This window comes from Wyeomyia smithii, chromosome 3 (genome assembly GCF_029784165.1).
Source record: "Wyeomyia smithii strain HCP4-BCI-WySm-NY-G18 chromosome 3, ASM2978416v1, whole genome shotgun sequence".
NCBI lineage: Eukaryota > Metazoa > Arthropoda > Insecta > Diptera > Culicidae > Wyeomyia > Wyeomyia smithii.
In genome coordinates, this window is record NC_073696.1 from 89853457 (window position 1) to 89876955 (window position 23499).

At 38.4% G+C, this 23499-nt stretch overlaps 1 protein-coding gene across 20 annotated transcripts in view; it reads right to left on the reverse strand.

Moving 5' to 3' along the window:
* Positions 1 to 11600: 11600 nt before the first annotated feature.
* The window catches only part of LOC129731640 (dual 3',5'-cyclic-AMP and -GMP phosphodiesterase 11-like), a 328537-nt gene continuing 316638 nt past the window's right edge, over positions 11601 to 23499 (reverse strand). For 18 of the 20 annotated variants that reach the window (XM_055691783.1, XM_055691781.1, XM_055691799.1 and 15 more), the window contains 3 exons: positions 23240 to 23462; positions 23095 to 23178; positions 11601 to 13031 (listed from right to left, as the gene is read on the reverse strand). In XM_055691783.1, coding sequence (XP_055547758.1) covers positions 12468 to 13031; positions 23095 to 23178; positions 23240 to 23462 — 871 coding nt within the window. In that variant the 3' untranslated portion in view covers positions 11601 to 12467. The remainder of the gene's footprint in view (positions 13032 to 23094; positions 23179 to 23239; positions 23463 to 23499) is intronic. The other 2 variants (XM_055691782.1, XM_055691786.1) reach the window with 2 other exon arrangements.

Below are 23499 nucleotides of genomic sequence, written 5' to 3' on the forward strand. Positions count from 1 at the left end.
GGTGGGACAAAGAGTGCTCTGAGCTGTACGCGCGAAGGTCCGCGGCGTATAAGGACTACCGGGAGTACGGCACTGTCAACCTGCTTCGAAAGTACGAGGCACTGGGCAGGCAGATGAAGAGCTTAGTAAAGGCGAAAAAACGCGGGTACTGGCGGCGGTTCGTAAACGCGTTGTCGAGGGAAACAGCGATGAGCACTCTTTGGGATACCGCCAGGCGCATGCGGAACCGTGACGTTTCGAATGAAAGTGAGGAGTATTCAGATCGCTGGATACTCGATTTTGCCAAAAAGGTCTGTCCGGACTCTGTACCGGAACAGAAAACCTTTCGCGACGCGTTATTAGTAACTACGGAAGAGCCTCCATTTTCGATGTTGGAATTTTCAATGGCTCTCCTGTCGTGCAACAATAAGGCTCCAGGGTTAGATAGAATAAAATTCAACCTGTTGAAGAATCTACCCGACTCTGCAAAAAGACGCTTGTTGAATTTGTTCAACAAGTTTTTTGAGCTTGACTCGAGGGAGGTAAAAGTCATTGCTATTCGGAAACCCGGGAAACCTACCTCTGATCACAATTCATATAGGCCGATTGCGATGCTCTCTTGCCTCCGGAAATTAATGGAGAAAATGATCCTCTTACGGTTAGACAAATGGGTCGAAACAAACGGTTTACTTTTAGATACTCAATTTGGCTTTCGCCGGGGCAAAGGGACGAACGATTGCCTAGCGTTGCTTTCTACTGAAATTCATCTAGCCTATGCTCGTAAAGAGCAAATGGCTTCTGCGTTCATGGATATTAAGGGGGCTTTTGACTCTGTCTCTGTAGAAGTTTTAAGCGCGAAACTTCATTCGCAGGGACTTTCACCAAATTTGAATAACTTTTTGCTCAATTTGTTGTCAGAAAAGCATATGTATTTCTCACATGGCGATTCGACAACTTCCCGAATTAGTTACATGGGTCTTCCCTAGGGTTCATGTTTAAGTCCTCTCTTATATAATTTTTACGTCAATGACATCGATGAATGTCTTGCAAATTCATGCACGCTAAGGCAACTTGCAGACGATAGCGTTGTATCCATTACTGGTAGCGAGGCTAGCGATCTGCAAGAACCATTGCAAGATACCTTAGACAATTTGTCTGAATGGGCTCTTAAGCTGGGTATCGAATTCTCTCCGGAGAAAGCTGAGCTGGTCGTTTTTTCTAGGAAGCATAATCCAGCACAGCTGCAGCTCCTACTAACGGGTAAAACGATCTCTCGGGTTTTAGTCGCTAAATATCTCGGGGTCTAGTTCGACTCTAAATGCACCTGGGCTTGTCATATTAGGTATCTGACACGAAAATGCCAACAGAGGATTAATTTTCTTCGTGCGATTACCGGAACCTGGTGGGGTGCCCACCCAGGAGACCTTCTAAGGTTATACCAAACAACGATATTGTCAGTTCTTGAGTACGGCTGTTTCTGCTTTCGCTCCGCCGCGAACACGCACATTATAAAATTAGAGAGAATACAATATCGTTGTTTGCGTATTGCCTTGGGTTGCATGCAGTCGACCCATACGATGAGTCTAGAAGTGTTAGCGGCTATTCTTCCGTTGAAACATCGTTTTTGGAATCTCTCTTACCGGTTGCTAATTCGATGCACAGTTATGAACCCATTCGTAATTGAAAATTTCGAGAGGTTGGTCGACCTTCAATCTCAATCCAGATTTATGACTTTATATTTTGACTATATGGCTCAAGATATTAATCCTTCTTCATACGATTCCTCCAATGTCGCACTTTTAGATACTCCTAATAATGCTATATTCTTCGACACCACCATGAAACAAGACATTTCTGGTATCCCGGATCAATTGCGACCCCAAGAGATCCCTAAGATTTTTTCCAATAAGTTTAAACATGTTAGTTATGATAAAAGGTTTTACACTGACGGATCTAATCTAGATGAGTCCACTGGCTTCGGTGTTTTCCACGAAAATTTTACCGCCTCTTACAAATTCGATGCTCCTGCTTCCGTGTACGTCGCAGAACTTGCTGCCATTCAGTACTCTCTTGGGATCATCGAAACCCTACCCATAGACCACTACTTCATCTTCACAGACAGTCTCAGTGCCATTGAGGCTCTGCGATCGATGAAGACTGTGAAGCACACCCCGTATTTCCTGGGGAAAATACGGCGGTTTTTAAGTGCTTTAACAGATAAAAATTACCGGGTTACCTTAGCGTGGGTCCCTTCTCATTGTTCCATTCCGGGCAATGAAAAGGCTGAAGCTTTAGCTAAGGTGGGGATATTTATGTAAGGTGGGGATATTTATGTAAGACCAATTGCTTATGATGAATTTTATAGCATTTTGCGTCAGAGAACACTCAACAGTTGGCAATCATCATGGAACTCAGATGAACTGGGACGGTGGCTACATTCCATTTTTCCTAAGGTATCGACGAAAGCATGGTTCAAGGGGTTGGACGTAGGTCGGGACTTCATTCGCGTGATGTCCAGACTTATGTCCAATCACTATACGTTAAAAACGCATCTCTTTCGTATAGGGCTTGTAGACAGTAATCACTGCCTTTGTGGCGATGGCTACCATGACATCGAGCATGTTGTTTGGTCGTGTACCGAATACTGTGGTGTTAGGTCTGAGCTTATAGATTCCCTTCGGGCCCGAGGAAAACAACCGAACGTACCCGTTAGAGACATTCTGGGAAGCGGTGATCTCCAGTACATGACACAGCTATACGGGTTTTGAAAAAATGCTGGCATTAAAATTTGATTTCTTTTATCTATTTGCTAGAATACAATTTCTGTCACAAACTGAAAGAGAATAATACACCCGGCTGGAGACACTAAAACGAAGACTCGGCATCTCTATGTTTACGCAGACACCTCAGACCAAAACTGCTCAAATAGAACATGTCTGGTTAGCCACGTACAAATGAATACATTCTGTAATATAAAATAATTAAAAACAAAATTGTAACACCCCTCCTCTCACCTTAAATCCCCACTAGCTCGTAGTCGGCCGCGAGAATAAAAAAAAGGCCTCCCTCTTTTCCCTGCTAATTTAGAATTTAAAAAAAATGTACTTGGCTCAGTTAAACATAAATTGTATCGTGCCGTGTCAAATAAACTATTTAAAAACTGAAGCAGCAAAATTTAAAATTGCACAATCAATCTATCTCAAAATTAAGAAAATAGAGCAACGTTTTCAACCATTACATCAGTAAAGTTCAAATTTCAATTATTTCTGACTTCGCTATCTTTTGGTGTCTAATTCTCCTAACTATTTTTACACTGCTACGCAACAGAAAATAAATAAAAAATTTGTCATGGTCTGGTAAAATCTATTTGTTTGGTTTTATCCCAACCATGTCGTGCCGTGTTCCGTGCGAGAAGATAGAATACTGAAAATGCTGTTAAGAGTTGTCAAAATAATTTATCAATCCAGAAAATTTACGTTTTTTAAAATATTTCTGAAAATCAATCGGAGCTTCAATGAATAAAAAACTGAATAAAACTGGCAAATATCTGAAAAAACTGGAAGATTTTGGGAATAAACTGTTTGACTGGATCACTTGAAAAAAACTGGAGGAATCCAGTTTAAACTGGAACATTGGCAACTCTGCTTGTTCGTGTACGAACGGTGCGAGCGGGGGCATGTTTGGTTCACTGAAAGCTGCTTCGATGGCTAAGATAACTCGAAGGTAGTAGTTTTCGCCGACAAGAATCAAATTGTTTAATTTTTATATTTCGTATTATAGTGTGTTTAGTACAGTTTGATTTTATTAGAGATGACTTTGTGCGCCATTGAACGGCGAATTCATCTTCCATGTGTAGCTACTACGGCGTAGCACTTTCGCACTGTTCTGCAACTTTTTTTTTTGCACCGCTTGAAAAGGTGTACCACACGATTGCTGTTTATCTATTTTGCGATATTTCCTAATATTAAAAATGTTTTGAAATTTCAAACTGAAATATATTTGATGACTCTGTTTTGATATCCTTTGTCATTCTTTTTCTATTTATGACTTCACTAGCTTTTGAAAAATTATTTTTACTTCATAGCAAACTTTTGTTTAATATGTTAAATTTTCATAGACGCAGATCCGAAATGATAAAATAAAAGAGATGTTTCCACCCAGAGAGTACTGGTGTGGTTTATGGAATTTGGAGTATGGTGCACTGATGCTAGTCGAAGTAGAAAACTTATGATTCAATTTTTTCGATTTTTCTAGCTTTTGAGCAGAGGTTTTTGTATACCTACTATGCTACTAGTTTGGCATTTTGTCAAACCTGTTTACCTAATATGCTACTAGTTTGGCATTTTGTCAACAAACCTATGATATATATTTTGGTCAATTTGCATATTTGCATTTTTTAAACTATTGGGGCTTTGGATGCATGAAACTTTGCCAATTTTTCTATTTGATAGGCAACACTCGCATCAACAGCTAATAGAGAATCGGCGTGAAATATCGTGCTCCCGAGCGTCTCCGTCGCGTCGGTAGGCGTGGATTGAGCGGTCGTGCATAATGCTTCGGTGTAAACGCGTCTCCGGCCCAGGAGAGTTCTGCTCATATAAATGTTTTTGAAAAGTAGTGACCCAACTCTTAGTTCAAATCGTCCACATAGCGTAGTATAACATTTTGCGTTTCACTAGAATATACCACACATACCTGTGCGCGGCTTTAATAACACTCTATTGTTTATTTCTGCTTTAAATCGGTCTCAAATCAGGAAATCGCTTTTTAAGAACAGACGAACAATTTACAAGAAACGTCGTTACCTGTTAAGCTCAAAGCCAGATCTCCGGGTCACCGAATATCTAGAGACTTCGCGTCGATACCTTTCATGAGGTCGTTTTTTCTACAGATTCGTTATAACCGTGTTATAATTTTCGGTATAAAGAGGGTCACAAAGAAGTGATAGGAGTGGCGAGGCGTTACCGTGGACTCAACTCTCGTAGCTTTCGTAACATTGTGTAGTCAGCTAAGATAAATCAATGAGAGATACGTTTCGGTAGTTGCATAATGACTTTATAAACAGATGTTCGAATATTTGATTCTGTCTTGATTGAGTCATAGGTCCGGTGTCTTCACGTGCGCTTTATTTTTGCGGTGTTACATCATCAAACGAAATGAATTCGGATCGGATATTTGAATATTTGCCAGGATCGGAGTTCGGATTTTGTGTCCTGGCAAATATTCAAATGGAGGAAAAATGACATTCATTTGGCAGTTCTTCCTCTCGACTTGTGCAAGCAGTGTGAACACCGCCATACAAACGGGTTTGACAAAGTATGTCGAACGGTAAATCGAGCAGACTACTGATTTCTGCCGTAGTCAAAATTAGACCGACTTGTCTAATAGTCTAAACGTACCTTTATACACACTCCTTCTTTGACCGGCATTCGGATGCGGCCGGCGCTGGTATTGCCTAATATAAAGATAAAGGTCACCAGTTTTTACACATTGAGGATGAATGTTAGTCCCAAGCATCATCCATTGGTTCTCTGTGTAATTACAGCTGATCTGGCAATAACGGAGTAGCAGCCGCGGGCGGTCAATCATGCTCATGCTCATGCTCATGCTCACTCTACTGCTACTCTACTACTACTCTACTCTCCGTCGCTACGCCCACTCTATTCCTACTCTACTCTTAGTCTAGTCTCACTCTACTTCTACTCTTTTACTACTTTATTCCTACTCTACTTCTACTCTACTTCTACTCTACTTTTATTTCACTCCTGCTTTATTCCTACTTCACTGCTACTCTACTTCTACTCTTTTCCGCCCAAAAATTTGTGGGAAAAAAATAAAGATCATAGCGTTTGAACCATTCTTGTGAATTTTGGTGCCCCTAGAACAGGTAACTTTTTCAGAGACTTGAATGAGTTTTCTCGTAAACATAACGTAGAAGCGACGAACCCGGCGAGCAATTACTATGCGATACTCTTTCGCTCTTTGAAAGCATTTCTGCATACATAATGGGCTCCAAAATTCACAGCAATCGTTAAAAAGCTATAATCTTTCTAGGGCAACTATTTTGAGTTGTTGAGCCGCATATTGTTTCTTTTTTGTCAACTAGTGTAATACAGGCCATGTTCGATTCGAACACGTCCAAATTTAAATTTTTTTTTGATGCCTACCGGACTAAAGAGAAAATTCAATAGCCAATTATATAACCAATCCAAACAGTGTTGTCCGATGCCCACCGGACTGAAGCGAAAATTCAATTCAACGCTTGGATGGTTGCTAGTGGCAACGCGTCCAAAGATTTTATGTTGCCAAAATTGATCCGTGCCAAAAACGAAACGTGCCAAAATCGAACGAGATCTGTACAACAAACCTGATGATAGTAGAGTAGCTACCTATTATTACGGCAAAAATATCGAAGCGTGAAAAAACAAAATTTATGTATAAGATAGAATACAGAATGTTTGCTCAGCGACTGTACGTATTTTTATTTTCAATTTTTGAAATCTATTTAACAACATTCGAAAGAACATCGTTAGTATTTGGCGATATTATGCCTGTAGTATTTGTTGTGTGAAACAACATGTATTTGACAAGGCAAAAACACATCGTGCTTGTTGAAGAAGCATCAAGAATTTCTCGTAATGCGTCAAAGTCAGAATTTACTCTATATCCTCAAAAACCAAATCCAAGAATACTTACGTTATCATAATGAATGGTTTTGTATTACTTAATTTTGATTTAGTCAAATCTATAATATGAATCTTATTTTCAAAATAATATGGAAGCCCTTACAAAGGTTCATTATTTGGCAAACATAAGAAGATATGTTAAACAAAATTATTAACAAGTTCCAGTAAAAATTCGTAGCAATCAGGAATTTCATTTTTTTTTGCTTGACATTTTTTTTCATCTGCCTACAACAACATTAGTTGTATTACGAAGACAGCTAATATACGTTTATTGGGGTAAAGCTTAGAATAATATCATCTAACAATTTTGAAATGTAAAAAGAGACTCTGAATATTTAATCATATTTATGAGATAAACTTTCAATGAACATCAGCAGCAGAATTGCAGTTTTTCCTCGATTGCACACGAATAGAAATATACGAACAAAAGTGTACCACTGCAATACGAATAGCATTGCTGCAGTACGGATAGAAGTGTACCGCTGAAATGTACGAATAGAAGAGTACCGCTGCAATCATAAACGACGCGAGACCTGCGGCTCTTTACTCCTCTGGTACTATTGCTTCTACCGGCATATTTTCTTTCAAGACATCAGTTTTTATTAGGTTCTGAAAGCAGGTTTAGAAATTGTTCAAGAATGGGGATTGTATCAAACTTTTCGGAAAACTTTTACCCTCGAGACATCATATTAGTCTAAGCTCATGGAAGCAAAAATAAATTGACCAATTGGGACGGGGAGACTCTGTCAATTTTTATTTCGAAATTGATACAGGGAATATCACAGGGAACGGATGGTGTCCATTCACGTCGTCTGTGCTAGGAATGCTCGCATGTAATTGGCTCACTGTTCGCGTAAATTTGTCATTGAAACTTTTTATCAATTTTACCGCTTAGCAATGAAATTAGAGTGATAACTAGCATATTACAAAATTGTTCTACATTATATCTATCCAACAACATATTGGTTATTGTTATCCATCATGCTGTTATGCTGTTATTAACGTGTGAAATCTGACGCAACATTTGCCAGTTCTATTTCCAATTTTACAGAATGCATCCCAGTATAGTAAACAAAGACGTAGTCCCACGTCAAAAAATTAAACGCAAGCAAAATTTTAAATGTTGAAAACCTCATAGGTAATTGCAAACTACAAAGCTTAAGCACCCTACTCCCTGTGCATGATGCGCCTTGAATACATAAAGTATTAAAATTAGATTATAGCTCTCAAACCATTCCTGTGAATTTTGGGACCCCTAGTGTATGCAGAAGTGCCTCAAAGTGCGGCAGAGTAATTGCTCGCCGGGTTCGTTGCTTCTCCTTTAACTCATGGGATACCTCATTTAAGTCTCTGAAAAATTTATCTTCACTAGAGGTACCCAAAATTCACAGGAATGGTTAAAAAACTATAATCTTAAATTATTCCTAGTTTGAGCTCTAGGGTAAAACCTGTGTTTACCAGTGTGATGTTATTACGAGAATCACAGCGAAAGTTTAAATCGTCTTATGTTCATTAAAACAATTTAACTATCAAAATACTCACGGTGTCTCTGATAGAAGAAACTTAGCCGAAAAAAATTAGTATCCCTCTAATACTCGCCATTCGAAAGCTTAAGGTGTCCCCATTCATACACCACTAGAATTGAAATATTCTATCAGCGGGTCTAGAACAATTTTTTTCAAACTTATTTTTAATTGAAATGCTAGTGAAAAGGATATGAAAAATATGTTTATGGTCATATCTAGAGTCAAATCATGTCTGGGATTTCCCGAAATTTTAAAAACAAGACGAAGAAAAAGCTTCTTAGCTGCAGATTATTTTTTATCAAGTGATTCAGTTGGATACTTAACTAATTACAAACAAAAAATATGACAAATAGTAATAATTTAGAGATGTCCGCTATTATACAAAATTTCGGCTCGAAGGAGTTGTTGCTCATAGCTATCTGACGTTTCGGGAGCCTTCACTCGATTCCAGGTTATGTTGAAATCAAAATGAACAGTTTCACTAGCTTGCTCACCGTATTTACTCAATCCTGATTCTGTTAGCTCGCAAAAGTCTTCAATATGATACTTTAGAATATGAAACTTAGAGGTTCCCACGCTTTCGAGAAATTCTCAATCTTCGCTTTCTAATCATTGGATAGCTTCTCTTGAAAACAACTCTTGAAGACGTCAGTAAATCAATCGAGCGCCTGAAATGTGGGTAATGTTAACAAACAGAAAAAAATAAAATATTTTCGAGCCCTTACCGTTTTGAGCAATCCCGATGCTCCATCGTTTTCTATTACATGTCAGTTCTTTATCAATTTGTGGTTATTTCGTCCCGTAAATCCATACTTACTGTGGCTCTTTTGTAAATGGTATTTACAATCCCAAGTGTTATGTGGAGTGCTTTGTGATTCTAGACCATTCCATTTCAATATTTCCACTATAAAAAACACAAACACTGCAAGGTTTACGATACCACGTGTTGATCCCGAATCGAAACAAGAGATAATAAATGGCCTACTTGGGTCCTTTACGTGAATAGTTGTATCCAATTTTTGTGAAGTAGGCCCCAAAAATATTAATTAAACGAGATTCAAATCAATACAACTTGAAAAATTGTTTTAGACCCGCCGATAGAACATTTCATATAGAAGGAGACACCTTAAGCTTTCGAATGGTGAGTACTAGAGCAATACTAATTTTTTTCAAATAACATCTTCAACCAGAGACACCGTGACTAGTTAGAAATACTGTTCAAAATTACATCAAATAAAAATTTATGGATGAATAAAGATTAGTTTTAAAAAATCTGAAATAATTCTGTGGTACCTAATAAAGCGAAATCAAATATAGTCACTGTTATACTGCCGTTCCAAGCATAGTTGTCCCAGCGTGCATAAGGTTTGTGTAGAACATGGGACTTCTATGATTGAGACGGCAGTATATTGAATTGCTGGATTACCTTGTTACATGAATTTCTATTGTTAGTCAAAAATGCAATCAATTTGCATGTATATACACCGCCCGTCCACCGCTCGACCTCCATTCTCGCTCACTTTTCACTGCAAAAAGTGTTTTTAAGAGAAATGTAATATATTACAATACGTTCATTGCACCAATCGTTCGTGTGGAAAGTCTGTTGTAGTTCTTGTATCACAATATAGCCGTATTTATCTTCAAAGAAGTGAACAAAAATAAAATTGTTAACATGATTGGATAAAATGTCAAAATTTTGTTATTATTGACATTACCGACAATAATTCCGCGTGTGTAAGTAAGAGTTTTGGCTATAAATTATTGCTGGTTTTTTATTGCAACTCATCAAAATTAATAATACAGGTATGAGCAAAGAGTTCAGCTTAACTAAAATTGCAAGGACTCAGGAAAAAATAGAGCTTAATTTGAAACAGCGCTACTCTTTGATAAGACGTTTCTAACGTAAAAATGTTACTAATATTTATATTTATTTAAATCTGAACAATTCGAAGTACCATTTGTTCTTATTTTATATCGTTTAAAACCATGTAAACTTCTAATAATATCTTGTTGAATCATAAGCGGTAAAACGAGACCTGGTGAACGGAGAACGGACTCATATGTATTTTATTATCGGTGATAGAAGCCCCTGGAAGTGAATACGTTTCAATTTATTAACAGAGAATTTTCCCCTAAATAATAGGGTCGGTATTTTTTTGTGAAAATGCACAATTTATCTATGCGATAACCAAAATTGCTAGTGAAAGTTTAACTTGGGGACTTTTTTTATGTGAAATTGAAATTGATTTCCCTGTTTGAGCGGTGAACGGGCACCATACAGTGTTTTATAAGAATAAGTGAATCACAACATACCACGTTCGCCACGAGACAAACGAATTTCTTCTCAAAGCGTCACGTACTGTTGGTTTACCTAATTAAGCAAAATCATTCTACGTGTGTAGCAATTATCGTGTCATAAAAAACCACCACAATTGGAAAACTACGAGCGCAAAGTTTCCTGGTGCTCAACCACGCTGCCGAACTTTCTCCATCCGACTGCCAATGGAAAAAAGTTCTCTGCGTTGAGCAGAAATTCCAATTAATAGCAAAAATATTTCTAGATATAATTTTTGCCGTACTCTGACACTGCTCATAAACTAATCTGTCAGAAAATAGATAACGTCCAAATTAACAGCGACTGCAACCAGTATGCTCTCTCTAACTGTAAGTCTAGGAAAGCTTTCCGTTCGGCTCTCATAGGAGAAACTCTCTTCGGGTAGGAAACTGCAACGCTTCGGCGCTGGTCTAGTGTGAGAAAAAAGAACAGTATTTAACTATCCGATGGATGCATCATCCTTGGCGCGCCGTGTGTGGGAGTTCGCTGCTGTTCGAGACCAACGAACAGCTAGCGGCTTCCTTGACGCCACAAGCAACAAGTTATCATAACCTGCTGCTGGAAGCATGCGCACTGCTAAGTTAAATAGGTTTGCTACATATTGGACACAAGTGGAACGATGTAAAGAGAAATATGTTCGGTGTTCTGAATGGGACAAATCTGCTAGAAAGCCTTCATAGAATCAAGTAAAAGCATGTTGGCTAATGCTTTCAAGCTAAAGCATGGCTCTGGTAAACGCGCACTACGTAGGACAACAAAGTTAAGCTCAAATGTTACTTCTACTCAGTAAGCAACAGTATTTTGTAAAATACCGATTTGATAATTGATCCACTCTTCGTTACCTCTCAACGCATGTTAACCATGTGACTCCATTTGATCAATTCTGATGGAAACACCTCATGCAGTGGAAAATGATTTATGTACAAAATATACACCAAACTTGTGCATAGAGATAGAATTGAATTTTAAATATTACTTCTTTGAGCTGAATCATTTTTGAATCTAAACGGAAAATATCAAACCGTTACTCTTTTGATGAGACATTATTTCCAAGTATCAGAACACACGCACCACTAGCGAATATAGGAGATGTTTTATTCAGAATCCTCTCTAAATGTTTACTTTACTTACCACTCTACACTTGGAGAAAGAATACGGAACTTCCGACTAACTGAAGTAACGTTCAGTAACTTCATATCGAACCGATAAGATTCAAACGGCTGTTCCTCCTGACTCTTCGATTATTATATAACGTGCATACAATTGCATTCCCTCTTTTGCGTACTACAGCGTACAGTACAAACTATCGCATACATTCGTTTGCATCCCTTCTAGCTAGTAATCTGGTATACTTTTCATACAATATACTAAGACTTACCGACTATTAGAATTAATCTGCTGACTAGTGCTCCGTTTTTGATATTGATTATTATACCGCTACACACCCCACCGAAGTAGGTGGTATGGTCTACGTGAAAATTGTGTAAGAAATCTGGAGACTATTACACACTTATATACCCATTTTGGTGCGTTACATTTTACAGAAAATTACATGTTTTGGATGGATGGTCAAATCTATACTCCTAGACAGTTTTCTTGTTTTTTTTTTTGCATAAATCGTAACTTTTTCTCTTCTTCAAAAGATGATGAAAATTGGTTACTGGTGAACGGAAATAAGGCAAAGAGCTAGCAGAGAGAAAAAGAAAGAGAGCATAATCGCCAAAAGTTGAAACAAAACAAAATTCTTTCAAAACATTTTTTTTAAAGAAGCACGCAAAGTGCAAACACAGTGCAAAACGGTATTGCTGCTCGAGAGAAAAGATACAAGAATAAATTCGTTTGTTGGATTACCCTATACAGAATGTGTTTTCCTATGTCTGGGATGCATGTGTTTCGGTGTGGTCTATATGAGAAGTTAATTAATTTCGCGCCTTCGGATATTCACTGATCCATTACGGGCTGTTCGCTGGCGTTCGTCTTGCCCTCCAGTGATGACAACCGGAGAAGCCTAATTTTCGATTCGTTTCCATGCTGAATCCAGCCGTTCTCTTTCTTGGTCACCAGGTAGGACGGAACCTCCGGGTAGGGAGACGTCGTCGTCAAATCCAGCCCAAGACGGCCGACAATCTTTTCGGCAATACTGCTGCTGCAGTTAATCTCGTGACTACCTATACTATGGTTATCGTTATCAGTGCCAGGTGAATTACTAACAACGGTGCATTGGGTATTACTTGTGGGTGATCCTAATGTAGGTCGTTTGTTGCTCTCACTGGACTGCTGCTCATGGAGGCTGGACTTTCTCGACGATGCATTCGGGAAACCGTCGCTTTTGATACTGCTGCTGCAACTGCTGTTGTTATTGTTGTTGTTCCGGCTGACCGTGTCGTCGTTATTGTTGTTGGCGAATTTCGCCTTTGAGCTTTGCGCGAGCTCGATCCAGTGGTTTTTGTTCTCCCGCACACCTTCCACTAGTGGTTCTAGTTTATCCGAAAGACTAGCAAATGCCTGAAATAAAGAAAAAAACATTATTTGAATTACCAATTTTACTCTTTCAACATAGTTCCTGTGGCGTAGCCTAAGGGGGGAGGGGGGAAGGAGTGTTTGGGTTTTAAACCCTTCCACAGAGCCTATGATTTTCATTTTTTTTTAATATTAGGGTTTTGTATTACTGTATTACTGGGTTCCAATGGAATGTACAGGTAAAATTTAACCTTCAAGTATTGTTTAGTAGTAGGGTTAAAGAGCGCTGTCTTCTCAAAAACAGGCCTCATGCAAAATTTCAGCTCAATCGGACTTCGGGATGTGGAGGCTCAAAGCGACCGAAGTTCATTTTAGTGACCTATGAAAAAATGCACAGAAATTTCGGATAAGAAATGCATAAAACTTCGACTTTCTGACTTGCAGATCGAAAACTTTCCAGCTCCCAGGAATTTAATTTAAATAACAAACGTTTTTTCATATTTCCGATCGAAATAATCCAGCCATTTCTAAGACATTTGGCACCAAAAAAGAAATTATTGCCATGCAGTCGTTGCTGTTTCTCCCACAAGAAACAAAGTTTAGTGGTGCTTTCGATGAACATAGTGTTCTGTGATGTTTAAGATTAAGAAAAACAGAAAGACTGGAAGACTGGAAGTAAAAAATGCCCGCTGGTTTATTAAAACCTAGATAAGATGAAAAATGTAGATATAATTACAATAAAGATAGTATCGAAAAGATGTGAATGTAAATTAGATAAAATAAATATTTGCATATTGAAGACGAAAAAAAGGAAAGATTAAATAAAGGAATCTACAAAGAAATTGATACATAGAATGATAACACAAAAGAACTAAATCTATACATTTAAAAATGGAGTTCTTTCTGTCTGTCTGATCCATATAGACTTGAAAATTACTGAACCAAGTGGCGTGAAAATTTGTATTTAGGGGGGTTTTGCGGCCGTGTAAGGTTCTTATGACAGTTTGAAACTTCTCCCTCCTCTGTAAGGAAGGGTTCTGAAACAAAAGAAACACAAACTTCTGGGCAACTCGGGAACTAATAAAGAAAATTGAACCAAATTTGGCATGTGGAGGTTTTGGAAAGCATGAAATATTTCAATGGTGGTTTGAATCTCCTCCCTTCTCTGAAGAGGAGGGTTTTCATACAAATGAAACACAAGTTTTTGCATAGCTCGAAAACTAATCAAACAAATATGGAACCAAATTTGACATGTGAAAGTTGTTGGGGGAAACAAATTTTTGCTCCGTGTAGCTGCACTTTGTTTACATCGCCGTGGCCCAGCTCTGTAGTTTTGATTGATTTATCACCGATTGTTATTTTTCGGCTCATTTCGTGCTAAAGTGAAGTAAAGTAAAGATAAGTGAGTTATCTGAGGGCAGGCCATTTGAAGAAAGTGCAGTGTGTAGAACTAGTCTACTGTGATAATTTAGTGTTGAAAAAACAAGTTGCACTAGCATAATAGCCCGACTCTTGCTACAACTTTCGAAAGGGTCTAAGCTAAGCTTCGAATTCAATAAATCTTGCTGCAGAATCCATCTCTTTCTCAGAGCAATCCCATCGGCTGTTCATGCTTTACTCGGGAATTATTTTAGTATGTCGACTGCTTGCGATTATTGTGTTTAACCGGTATAAGGCGATGAAGAATCCATTACATGCATGGCGTTTTTGCGATAGGATGATTCATATAGAATGCACTAGCATGAAGTTGAATCAGGTATTTTTGAATATTGTTCACGCTAGGTCCAATTTGTTTTGGATGTGCAATGAAGGGGCTAAAGTTATAAAATGTGCTCAATTCAAATCTGCAATCTCTTCGTTTGGTAGTGAAGTAAACTCTATAGAAGAGCGACAGGAAATCACACAAATTAAGCTCGAAAACGAATTAGCCAAACAAGGATTAGCCAAATCTGAAAACCTTAGTCGTCCCCCACCTCTGAAATGGCGTCGTGATGAAGTTCACCAGTTAATAAACTACTCATCAGAGGTACCAGAGTGGCAAACGATGTCAATATTTCGGTCGATATCCTGACCGTTCCGGAGCACGATGAGCTCTTTTGGTTGCAGTTTTGACATATTCACGTGTCGAGCCAGAATCAGTTGAAAAATTGGTTAAAAATAGTATGAAATGCACTGATCATGTAAGTTGGTGAAAAGAGGAGCAGATACGACCAGATTGAGCTTCATCTCTTACAAAATCGAGGTGGATCCAACCCTCATAGACATCGCGCTGCGCTCTGATTCCTGGCCAGAAGATATATTGTTCCGTGAATTTGATGACAATTCAAAAAAAAAACCTAAATTAACCCACCTAGCGGTCAGACCCAGCCTTTCTCATTCAAACTTATTATTTGTAAAAATAGATTTACATGGACGCTTCAATCCAATAAAAGTATATTCACTCATTGGGTTCTAAAATATTGATGTTGTAATTGAAGTATAAAATATGAAATTTGACGCAATGATAGTGCTTGAGAAATAGCGAAATAAAAGAAATGACTTTTAATTTCGAACAATTTCATCACGAGCGATACCGGGAACATTCAAATAGTACGAAACCACATTTAAATTATATTGAGGCCACGTATATTGATCAAAGCAGGTATAGTTTTAAATAGTCTTTGAATTTCTTTTCGTTCCATAACTTTTGAACCACATATCAAGTTGTTATGAAGTAAGTTTGTAAGTTTAACAGATAACTCGTTCGTATGACGCTAGTTATGTTGAATATGTCGTGTAATCTTTGAGATAATAGACTCATTGTTCTGTACGGTATAACGGTTGCTTAAGTTCGATTATAATCGAATGAAATGGGAACGTATAAAGCAGCCGAATTATGAAACCACTTTTTCAATCCTAATTCATCAGTTAACCCTTAACTAGCCCGTTCATCTGATATCAATATTGTTCAAATCGGTTGTGTAGTTTCTGAGATAATGAAGTTTCGTGATTTTCACATTTCGATACATTACAGACGAAGTTACAGTCCAATTACAGTTAAATTCAATAGGGTGTTATGAGGCAGCTGGACCTTTCATTTGACACTAATTATTGAAAATCGGTACAGCCATCTCTGAGAAAAGTGAGTGAGTTAAAGTTGTCTTGTGAATATTTTACTTTTCATAGCTGGATTTCACATTTTTAAACATAACAGGCAAAGTAATAGTCCGATTGCAAAAAAAATCAATGGGGTCTTATGGGGCAACTAGACCTTCCATTTGACACCAATTTTATGAAAATCGGTCGAGCCATCTCTGAGAAACATGAGTGAGATTAAATAGTCTTGAGAACACGTTTCTTTTCATAACTTTTGAACCACATGTCCGATCTTGATGAAATTCAAAAGTTGAAGGTTTTATAGGTAGCCCGTTCATTCGAAATTAATTTTGTTCAAATCGGTTGCGTAGTTTCTGAGATATTGATATTTCGTGAATTTTACATTTTGATACATAACCTCTAAACCAGAAATCCGATTACAATAAAATTCAATAGGGTTTTATGGGGCAAATAGACCTTCCATTTTCAATTAATTTCATTGAAATCGGTCCAGCCATCTCTGAGAAAATCGAGTGAGATTGGGAGAGCGTTACACACACACACATACACACACATACAGAAAATGCTCAGCTCGTCGAACTGAGTCGAGTGATATACGACATTTGGCCCTTTTGGGCACTTTTATACCTTTAGTTTTTGCAGTGATTGCTATACCTTTCTAGGAGAAAGGCAAAAAGGTTTGGATACACCTTCCATCACTGTGTCGCCAGTTCTGAGGTCTCAAATGCTGTCAATTCCTTTATCCGGAATTTGTTGATATCACCAAAACTCACTGCCTGTTGCGCCAGGGGGGACCCTCTCGATCCAGTTCCGCAGTGTAGTCATCATCGGAATAATTTAGCATCCTACAGAATCGTTCTGGTTCTGCGTTCGAGTCTGAACGCAATTCTTATGAGCACTCACGTATCTGATCAGCTTCCGTGTTCTAGTCCACCGACCGAATTTTCATCGTGTGCTGGCCAACCTACCATCAGGACACTGGGATTAGGAATGCCTGTATGGAAAAAAATTCTTCATCAAATTTCAAAAACCGACCATGCACATTTTGTTCATTGACCCAAAAAAATCATCTGTGTAAAATTTCAGCTCAAAGTTGTGAATTTTCGCCCCTCGAAAATCTACCAAGGGGTCAAGTCTAAGATACCTAATGAACATTAAAATAATATACATTTGGTTTGGAACGAATTGTGAGTAATTTTAAAAGCCAGTTCTAAAATATTCCATATTAAGCCTTCGGTTGCCCAGAAATTGGCAAGTTCTCAGAAAGTCGATTTTCGGTCAAAACTTTTTTTCGAGATAACACCAGAATTCCACGTTTCATGAATTTTTGAGACATTTGGCATCGAAAATAAAGTTTCGATTTTCACAATTTAATGGGGAGTGCATTTGTTGGTTGATTTTCGAGGGTCAAAAAAACCCAACTTTGAGCGCTTTGAGGCACCCTTAAATCAAGTCCGATTGAGCTGAAATTTTGCACAGATGATTTTTTGGACCGATAAACAAAATGTACATGGTCGGTTTTCGAAATTTGACAAAACCCTTTTCGCTGTCACCCTAACTGGAATGCACTAACTCACGTTATATAGAAGCCTCCGATACCTCGCCGTTGTCGAGCTTTTCCTGCCTGTGTTTATCAGTCGTTCTTCAAGTGGAAGTGGGAAACGAGGCTTCCAAAATGTTATTCACGGCAAGTACAGTTTTGTAACATCTGTTCCCAACGCTGATCTGTACTGCACTTCTAGTCTTTGGCAACCTGATTTTTCGTCACCAATGTTTAAAGAATGAAGCCTTTTGGCTGATCATCATTCCCCTGGACTTCTGATATACTACCAAAATGTACGCAGACCTCAGACCAATTGACGATTTTTTCTTGACGGCTACCGAATGTGAAGACGATATTATGGTATTAAGTGCGACCTGGCTCGACAATCATATTGATATCCGCACAACTTTTCAAGAGTTTATTCATTGTCTATCGATGCGATCGCAATCAATCTTGAGCGGAGACGATTTGAGGCTTAAGCCAAATTCATCGGTAACGTGTTTCTAGGTAAAATCGATGCCCCGGAAATTCTCCATTATCTGAATATATATGCCCCAGAACGAAAGCCCAGTTAACATGATTCTGAATAACGACCCAATAAGAACATGGCGTCGTGGCGAGTAACGCGCAGTCTGCAAGATTGCCGACGAGCAGCTATGGATCGAGTACAATGGCGTCGGCTCTTAGATATAGCAAATACCACATAGGCCTTCGTCTGATTTGTAAGGTAAATTACGAATGATCCCGTGGCATCGGGAAATAGCAATCCAAAATCAATGAATAGGTTCAATAGCGCCAGTTGGACCTTCATAGCGCTTGCATCCATGTACCAGTGTCGCTGTACAAGATTCTGGAAAATTATCCTTCAGAATCGACTACTAGTGTACAACACGGAGGAGGGGCAGAAGTGGGTTCCAATCAGCGCAGGAGGTCCGCAAGGTTCTATCCTGGGCTCGGTGTTGTGGAATGTCATGTATAACGGTGCACAGTGGTCCAATAAGGCAAAAAGTGGAACTTACTTCCATAGCGCCTTTCACCTTCATCCTAGCTTACTAGTGTCTTCAGAGCAGTTGTTTGTATGAATGACCCGCGTAATCGTAAATTGTCAAAAAATATGAAAAATTTACTATACGAAAAACAAAAAAAAACAACTTTTTTGTGTTAGGAGATAGAAGAAAAGTTTATTCGGCAAAGTTGTAGAAAATTTAAAAATATGAAACTTTGTTGAACAAATGAAAATCCTATCTTTTTTCGGTACAAAGCTATTACAATTATTACATGGAAATTATTAAAAAGTTTGTTTTTTGTACTTAACTTTTCTCAGTTGCATTTTACACGAAAGTGTAGCTCGAAAGAATTGTTAGGGCACACAAAACACACATTTTTGCCGAAGATCACATATCTCCGGGACTTTTCCTTATAAAGTTATATCATATTTTAGCTTATTTTTCCGATAACTTCAAGAACGTATGGGAAAAAGCTAAAATATGCTATAACTTTGTAAGAAAAAGTCCTGGAGATGTGTGGTATTCAAAAAAATCGTGTGTTTTGTATGCCCTATTGCTTCTTCAGAACGACGTTTACTTGTTAAATGCAACTAACAAAAGTTGAGTGCAAAAAATTAACTTTAAGTAACTTTTATAGAAAATGCTCTGTAACTCTGTACCCAATGAAGATAGGAATTTGATGATGATGTTCAGCAAAGTTTAATATTTTGGCACGTTCTAAAACTTTGCCGAATAAATCATTTCTCTATCTCTTAACACAAAAAAGTTAGTATATTTGATATATGGAAACCCACTGCAATATATGCTCGCCGTACTCTAATATGAGTGGATTGGGACAAATGAAACCTAAAGGAGTTTATAGTACTTCAGCTTAACTTCAAGGAAAAGTTTTGACGTCATGGTTCTTGAAGTTATCGGAAAAATAAGCTAAAATATGATATAACTTTGTAAGGAAAAGTCCTGGAGATATATGATCTTCGGCAAAAATATGTGTTTTGTATACCCTAACAATTACTATGAACTTCACTTTCGTGTAAAATGCAACTAACAAAAGTTGAGTACAAGAAACTAGCTTTCAAATAAGTTCCATGTAATATACTTTATAACTTTGTACCGAAAAAAGATAGGATTTCCATTTGTTCAACAAAGTTTCATATTTTTAAATTTTCTACAACTTTGCCGAATAAACTATTCTTTTATCTCCTAACACAAAAAAGTTGATTTTTCTATTTTTCGTATAGTAAACTTTTCTTATTTTTGATAATTTGCGATTATGCGGGTCATTCATACAAACATTTGCTCCGAAGACATTATTAATCTAGGATGAAGATGAAAGGCGCAATAGAATTAAGTTCCACTTTTTGCCTTATTGGACCACTGTGCGGTGTGTTGAAACTCAAGTTTCTTGTGGGAGTTCGTCTAGTCGGCTTTGCAGACAACATGACGCTGAAGATCTACGGCGAGTCCATCGAGAAGGCCGAGTTGACGACCACGCACTGTATACGCAATGTTGGAGACTGGAGCTAGCGCATAAGGAGATCACGGTTGTGAACAACCGTAAATCGGAGCAACAGGCGGTGATCAGAGCCAGAGACTGCACCATTCTCTTAAAGCAATCTCTGAAGCTCTTGGGGTTTATGGTCGATGACAAGTTCACGTTTGGGAGCCACGTCGACTTTCCCGTATGAGGGCCTCATCGGCTATTGCAGCACTATCTCATATTATGCTCAATAGCTCAGCGGTGTATGGCGTCAAACGAAAACTTCTTGCCAGCCTGGTTTCGTCCATACTTAGGTATGGTGGGCCAGTGTGGTCCAGAGCTCTAGATACTAACAGAGACCGTGGCAAACTGGAAAATACCTACAGCCTTATGTGCCTGAGTGCGAGTGCGTACCGTACTGTGTCATACGACACAATATGTGTTTTATCTGGCATGATGTCTAGTATCGCCATTAAGGAGGACAGAGAATGCTTCGACCAACGTGACACAAGGAGATGTCTTGATGGCAGCGGGAATGGTCTAATTCCACGAAGGTATCGACTCATTCCAGAGGTATTCGGTTGGGTCGGGAGGCACCATGGTGAAGTGAACAGCCTACTGGCACAGATCCAGTCGGGTCATGGCTGCTTAAGGCAATATCTGCACAGGTTCGGATATGCTGGGTCCTTCTTGTGTCCCGAGTGCGTTGCCAACCACCAACACGCCAGTGGTAGCTAATTGACAGATAATTTGGCCCACCTGTATATTTTGGCCCACTCAGAAACATTTTACGCATTTTATCTGATAAATTCAATGAATATTAGAAAACCATGCATGCAGCATTGAAATAACATTCCTAAGAAACATACTAGCATTCAGCTGCAGTGATGGTTTTTGGGACAACTTGCAAGCGAGGCAAGCTTCCACTGGTTTTCATAGACAAAGGCGTCAACGTTGTTTATTATGTAATGGATGTTTTGAAGAAAATTGTGACCCCGAGTCTTCACAAGCTCTTCCGAGATGACCGCTATGTGTTTCAGCTAAACTGTGCACCAGCGCATACAGCGAAATCGGTCCAAGGCTAATGATGGGAAAATTTGATGGATTTTTCGGATAAAAATTAACAGCCGCCCAGCTTCTCAGATTGAACACGCTGAAAAAGCGTTTCATGTTGGTGAAACTTATAATACATATCAATAAGTTTCGATGTTGGTGAAGCTAAGGGAAGAGTTATTATACAACATCTGCTATAGATGTTCAGTACAAAATGTACGTTTAACAAGAAATACTCCGAAATTAAATGTGTGATATAATTATAAATCATTATGGAATTTTGAAATTGTATCTGAATTCATTGAACACAAAAGTCTCCACGAAAATTTGTGGACCGGGAACAGCGTTCATGCACCAATTTCAACAGATATTACATTAGGTTTTAATTAGTTAATACATGGAACATCAATCTTCTTATTAACCCTCTAGTGCCCACTGCCGCCTTTCGACGGTCTTCAGTTGAATCTCTAAAATGCTTCAATAAGAACTTGAAAAATGTTCATAAAGCTTCATAGTGTTTTTTTCGAAGTCCGTCTAAAAATTAATTTGAGCACTAGACTGCCGTGAGATGACAAAGTGACGTAAGTGCCACTTTCTCGAATATGAGTTTTTCATGCCAATTTGTTCAGTATTCGAAGATCTATCTTTTGGTATCTTCCTTTTCGTTGTTACTTATTCGTACGTTGCATAAAATCAAAAAAACAAAGTGACGTTGGCACACATTTCCATACAAAAGTGACGAAGAATTCTTTCGTTTTTGGGCCGTACTGAAAAACTGATCACTTGGATCTACGTCACATTGTCATCTCACGGCAGTAGAGGGGGGGAGTGGGGGAGGGCGGCAAAATCACCGACACAGACATTTGGCGTCTTTAATTTTTATGTGTTATTGAAAATTTTCTTGGCGTTCTTGAAAGACAATCTTGAAAACCTAAAGTCCTTAGGAAAATTGGAATAGGTTTTCTTAAATGCAGATTGAAAAAACTTGATATAAATCGTTACCGACTAGACGATTTCAGGAATATTTTATGAAACAGGTTTGCATTTTTTTTTTTTTCAATTTACTCATTCAATATTTATATAAATTAGTATTTATAAATATGTTCCACCGCTTGCTGCTTTTCGTATTTTCGTATGGCATATGCAGAGACCATGTTTTTCAACTGGTGGAAGTTTTTCTCAGCATGTACTGAACCGATTCGGCTGGAATTTTGTTTGAGCATGCAAAAATGGATCATCTAACTTGTTACATACCCGTTTTCAAAAATTCCAAAAATTGCTAGAATGGCGGCCATTTTAGTAAAAAATAGTTTTTTTGTCATGAAGAATTATCATTTTAAAATTATTAAAAATGCAAAATTCAGATATCGTAAAACGGTTATGTAACAAGTTAGATAATCTATTTTTTCATGCTAAAACAAAATTTCAGCCAAATCGGTTCTGTAGATGCTTCTGTAAGATGATTCTGTAAACGCTGCCAACATCGTAATACTTAAGGTGCCGCCACACGGACGCTAATACACAACTGCAATAGTTTCTAAGTCATAGTTAATAGTATATAGCATTTTTTCATCACGGAATACTAGGCTATGAACTATCCGGTCATGACGGATTAGCTCAGAGTTTCTATGTTATCGCTTTTGACAGTACAATCCCGCGCTATACCGCAATACTGCATACTTTTGAGCCATAGGGAACTATGTCATAGTTTTCGTGCTTCGTGTGGCAGCACCTTTACTAGATTTACATCCACAACATGCAAAATACATTTCACATATACCTTAATCAAAGGCCAAAACACCCGAACACTTCACCTTACTCTAAGCATCCGGAAAACAAATTCATTATTTTTCAACTTTACAGAGTAGGGTCCCCCCTTAATGTAGATAAACGTCACTATACAAAAGAGGAATATAAAACGCTACTTACTTCATAAATAGGCAAACAAATCGAATCGATGAATCCCACTTGCATCATCGGTAGCTGGTCCTCCTTTTCCCGGTCCATGATATCCTAAAAGCAGTAGCAGATCAGTTTTGCTTTCCCGGAAGTCGAGAGCATTTAACAAACTAACAATCGGTGTAATGTTCAGCTCGTGCCGTTCCACATCTCCCTGCTCGAAGAACTCGGAACTCACCAGCTCCGCGACACGTTTCTCGATATCCCACGGTTTGGAGATGGCAGCCAGATCACACACGGTCATACTCATCGCCCGGAGCAGCGACCTGGGCTCCTCCGCTTGCCACAGCGCGGCTTGGGCGTTTGGTTTTACTAGATTCAGAAATGGGCCACGTTTCCTAGGTATTCAAGGTAACATAAGTTAGACTAATATTG